Genomic DNA, 5,320 nt, shown 5'->3' with positions numbered 1-5,320 from the left:
ATATTATAATTTATAAAAATACGTTTTGCCGAATGGATCAAATGTAAATTAAAGACAAAAAGTGAATCAGCAAAAACTGGGATTTCATTATAGGTAAATAAGTCCGAAATATTGTTTCTTAATATAGCCTTATCTTAATGAAACTTGTAGATTATTGAGAGAGGCGGAGTGTCCGCCAGGATGCAAGGCACCTCACTCGAGAAAAAGTCAGCAGCAATACAATTATTGAAGGGGCAGTATTGCTGCTTACTTTCTCCCGTTCTTTCGCTATCATGTTTAGCTTAAAAGAATAGCACAGAACTTATTAATTGGCAACTCTGAAGCTAAAGTTTTCATTTAATTTCCAGATACAGAATATTTCAATATGTTTATACAGATCAAATTGATTTCTTTATGTTAGAACGTTTTTTTTTAATTAATTTTAGACCTGGGTGAAGCCACATTTAAATTCTGTTAAGTTATTATAAGTTCTGCACGGTTCGGTAACTCGCAAGTCGTTTTCAATAAAATTTATTAGATTATGAAATCTATAATGTCAGTATTAACTGAGTACTTTTCGATAACTCGCCATCTTGGCAAAGCTTTTAATACCAGGCTGTTAGGTTAAGCAGGTTACTTACACAATAAGCCCATTTCGTGCTCAAGATTCATCCACCTTTAATAAATTTGACTTTGGTTACTGATTTATAATTTCATACATACAAACATCCACATAATAAATACTGAGCTTTTCTTGAAATGCATGGCAATGAAATTAATGAGAAATAAAACCTTCTCTTCTTTACCCCTGTTAAAATTCACAGAGTTTGTATAATTACGGCTTATGTTATTCCTTAATCATGTTATCTTTATTCATGTTCATTTTATTCGATAATATGGAAAGGAAATAATTAATATATTCACTACAGTATGCAAATACTCCCAATACTACCTTCGAATTTCATTTAAAAAATCACAGGTTTACAAAATATGAACCGCTAGTTAAGTTTATTCAAAAGAATCCAAATGAATGGTTAAAAACGGAAATTCCGAAATCCTTAGAATTAATACTTTGAAAAGCGAGCGCTTTCGACCTCTTCTCTGCGAAATAATTAAGGCGTTGGATAAAAGCCCTAAAATAGCGTACAAATCTTTATTATTTTTAGTGCGGCAGTGGTGGCCCATTACAGAAGATAATTAGGGAAACGCTTGCAATCATCTTCATTGACAAAGCGCTTCGGCTTTAATGGCTCATTTCTAACTTCTGCACGGTCAAGTAAAAATTCAGCACATTAAATGAGAAACAGGTATTTGAAACTGCTTTTGATAAGACTTACATGTTAATACTTCCTTTAAGTGAGAAAACAAGTAATGATGGTAGAACGTGAATGTACTACCTACGTATATCTTTAGGTGGCTTAATATATTACACAACATTCTGTCGTGGAAAAGTTGCCATTTGTATCGAGAGAAATAAAGTATGCAGATGATATTTAAATCTTTATTGATGATAAAAGTTATTCTCGGGAAAATGCATTCAATTAAAAAAAAAGTTAAGGTAATGGTTTGTTTGATGTTGTTTGATATTAAAAATGTATTTTTAACTTTTATTGAAGAAACAAATCTAGCAAGAAAAATAGTGAAATACGTATTTTAATGACAGTTGACTCGATATATGGCATATTTGTTTTGATTTTGAGTGTGCTGTGGTGTATAAAGGCTATTCGGAAAAGATAGTTGAGAGCTTAATTTCCAAACATTTGATAGAAGATGTGTGACGAAGTACGAAGTTTCTTAAAACGAGTTGAAAACATTTTTTAAATAATCCCAATATTGTGATTGCAGGTGAAGTAATAATTATAATTAATAGAATATGAGTTACACAAGATTCCTTGTGAGTTACACAAAATAAAAGCCTTTTTTTATTTTAAAAACGTTATTTTGAGCCGTTTAAAAACGGACACAACTCCTTAAAAACCTGACTCACGAAATTGTGAACCTCTATCAGATTTTTCTTTAACTAACGACTCCTCTATATTTTAAGATAAGCTTATTCAAAAAAGAGCCGGCAACAGTTTTCGCAAACACCCTTTGCATACCCATTTTGAAAAGTGATCAAACTTGTAAAATACTTGTAAAATTCTATTTTTATTTCGTTCACTTCTAGGATAAGGTCCTAATAAAACTATTTCATTATAACAACTATTTCATTACGGAATCTGGCTTTTATGAAATTCAAATACCGGTCCGAACTATAACTGATATCGCTAATTAACAGGCAAGTTCAACAGGACTTGACGTATCACGTAACAAATTTTTGCAGCTGAGAGAAATAAAATTTTTCGTCGCAATCTGCATTATTTTCTCATGTCTAGATAGCCTCACAATACCACTACTATTTAATATTAAGTTTGCTGGGATAACCAGCCATAATTCTGTGCGTTTAATTTTAATTAAAAAAATTTTTATATATATATTTTGTAAAACAGCCTCTCCATAATGTAACAACTGTTATATTTAACAAAAACGAGCTCAAAGAAGCGTATGTCTACACGCGAGCAGAACTGCATTACTCACTAAGATACAGGATACAATTACAATTACATATACTTTATTTTAGTTAATGCCACAGTTTTAGGTGTATGAAATAATGCAGTTAACAGTTAGAAAGTAAATAATAGTTCCAAAAGTCCAGTTACGGTTTAAACAGCCCAATATTCTTTCCCGAATACAGGCGAATGATCGCGCTATGATCCATAGATATAATTACCAGCTCTTTGTCGAAATGCATGCTGGATTTCTGATCAAGCAACAGGACTAAAGTTTTTCTGTCGGTAGCAACATAATTTCTTTGAGTTTCATTAGGGCATACCAACTTACCATCCACAATAAACACAGCTCCCACCGCGAAATCAGGCTGTCTGCAGTTACCTCCCCATTTCCCTCTGGAATAGAAAATTTCAAGACCAGAGCTTGAATCAACGCAGTTTTTAGCTTCTTAAAAGCTATACTCGCTCCCGTAACTAAACTTTTTAAAATTTCACAAGGGCTTTATGAACGTCCTGTAGTATGAATAGAAACTCAAAACTGACTCTTTGCTACTATCAACGACGTGTAGCTTTTAATCACAAATTATTTTGGATTATCTCTTGCTGTTCTTCGCTGTGATATTTTGTAAACCAAGTAACTTAGTTCTTCGGCTACGAATTTGCATTTGGACGCATTTACCCTCAACCCTATTTCTTACTATTATACATATTTCTCGCAAATTCTCAATGGATTCATCAATTGTGTTATTAATAACTATTACATCACCTAGATAGAGGAATGTTGATATGTCAGTAGTAAGCCCAGGTACTCGCCGGACGGAAGTGACGTCACGGAAAAGGGGCGTAGCCTCCGCCATCTTGGATTTCTCCGGAAGTGACGACACGAGCGCCATCTTGTATCACGTGGTGGAATGACATCATCAAAGTTTCGTTTTGATTCTGTGGCAACGATTTTGTTTTCAAAGTTTTTAATTTTTGTGGCAACGGCACTATTTTTATGTTTATGGCAATGAGCTCTTAACCACGTGTTTGGAATGACATCATCCATTTCTTGTTGGAACATGTTGTCTTACAAAATGGCGTCTGCCGTATCACACCTTTGTATACCTCCGCTAAGGTGTATGGATACTTTTCTGTCTACCAATCAGATTCTTTGAAATATGACCTCACCGTCTCTTAACCAATCATCGTTCAGATGAAATAAAGAGTTCCTACCCGATATAAGGATATCCCGAGCAACGTTCCACATTTCTTTCCTGCCTGTTGCCCAGAGTGTACGTACCTGCTTTTGTTTCGACCCCTGTCTATCATTCTTCACTGCTTCGAATGGATCAGGCACGAAACCACAACGCACCAGAGGTAAGTAACTTTTTGAAAATATACTGTTTTTAGAATTTTAATGTTTAAAAATAGTTGAATTTCCAATATGTGCTTAATTTGTCTTTATTTTTTTCAGATGGAAAACCTATTTGAGAAAGAACCTATGCCTTTGAATAATAAAGTGTTGAGCCATGAAGACCGCACCCAAGATGTTCCAAGAGAATCAGCTAGCTCTTGTGCCAAAAGAAAAGCAGAAGAAACATCCCATTTCGAGAAAAAAGTACGTATTTGCGAAAAGTAGTTTATATGTCGAAGTTGATATTGTATGTGACCCCATTTTTTATGTATATTATTGGTATACTAACTGATTTTATTTTTTTTTCAGCGCAAAGGACTCTTGACCGAAGAGGCTATTCCAGAGGAGCTCATTCACATGGGAAACAATGTCTTTGTGGGACCCAGCACTTACAAGGGAAAAGTGACTGTGCACATCCGAGAGTATGCCAAATATGGTAAAGCTTACTATCCGACAAGACGTGGGGTGAACTTTGAGCCATGGTGTTTGAATATTCTCGCAACCAGCATGACAGTTGAGGAACAAGATCTGTTGACACTAAATCTGGAGTTGCCCAAGAACTTTGTGGTCACGCATAAGGATTCTCACTTCACTCTGAAACAACTTTCTGCTCAAGGAGATGAAAAAAGTAGCCTCAGCATTACAACTACGCAGTGGGAAGAACTGATGACCAACTTTAGCCGTATCAGCGACATTGTCACCAACCTCGTTTATCAAAACATGAACTTTTGTGAAACCTACGAAAGCATATCCGACGAACCTGTTAAGGAGGAAAATCTGCCCCAGTCCTTCGACATTTCTATGGGAAGAGCACGTCTCCAAATTATTCTAAAGACGTCGCTTGAAGAACCAACAAGAAGAACTAAAATATCCCAAGCTCATAGACTGTGAAAAACTCGTTCATAAAACAGAAACTGTGAATGCCATTGCTCTGAGATTCAATGGTGTTGACATCGCCAGACAATTTTACGGAAATATTTGGGGTGAAGAATCCTATTTAATGTTACTGAAACCTGCTCACTACATTACCAAGGACTTTTTAAAATCTGTGTGTTTAAACAATGTACTCGATGAAGTAAGAAACACATTTTGTACTACCACTGGTGTCTTAGGTATTGAATACTATGAATATTTGTAAAATAATTATGATGTTCAATAAAATGTTATTTTATTTTACAATGATCTCATGACTGTCTCCAGGTTCAGACCCTATTTAAAAGAATTAATCTGTAATGAACACTTACATAATTTTTTAAATATATCTATTGAGTACAAACCTATTGATTTTTATAGAGTATAAATATGGTTGTTCTTAAACATATATATCATTACTTGTTCAAACTTTGAGATGTTAAGTAGCATTCATTTTCTCCTTTGTACATGTGTTAACCTATTT

General features: G+C 34.4%; 1 protein-coding gene across 1 annotated transcript; it reads left to right on the top strand.

Moving 5' to 3' along the window:
* The first annotated feature begins 3,723 nt into the window (after positions 1 to 3,723).
* Positions 3,724 to 5,041, top strand: LOC146999523 (uncharacterized). Its single transcript, XM_085811827.1, has 3 exons — positions 3,724 to 3,887; positions 3,985 to 4,128; positions 4,234 to 5,041. Exons 1-3 carry the CDS (start codon positions 3,855 to 3,857, stop codon positions 4,813 to 4,815), a joined length of 759 nt encoding a protein of 252 aa, XP_085667953.1. The 5' UTR covers positions 3,724 to 3,854; the 3' UTR covers positions 4,816 to 5,041.
* Positions 5,042 to 5,320: the final 279 nt, after the last annotated feature.

Source organism: Stegodyphus dumicola, chromosome 1 (assembly GCF_044657685.1).
Source record: "Stegodyphus dumicola isolate Sdum_Otavi_A_Nest chromosome 1, ASM4465768v1".
NCBI lineage: Eukaryota > Metazoa > Arthropoda > Arachnida > Araneae > Eresidae > Stegodyphus > Stegodyphus dumicola.
The sequence above is the reverse complement of the archived record's forward strand: the minus strand, read 5'-3'. Positions and strand labels throughout refer to the sequence as shown.

What these genes read in the sequence shown, in the direction of transcription:
- LOC146999523 (XM_085811827.1), top strand. Translation starts at nt 3,855, where the DNA reads ATGGATCAGGCACGAAACCACAACGCACCAGAG. An exon ending in GAAACCACAACGCACCAGAG is followed by an intron (nt 3,888 to 3,984) that starts GTAAGTAACTTT and finishes TATTTTTTTCAG; the next exon opens with ATGGAAAACCTATTTGAGAA. An exon ending in CATCCCATTTCGAGAAAAAA is followed by an intron (nt 4,129 to 4,233) that starts GTACGTATTTGC and finishes TTTTTTTTTCAG; the next exon opens with CGCAAAGGACTCTTGACCGA.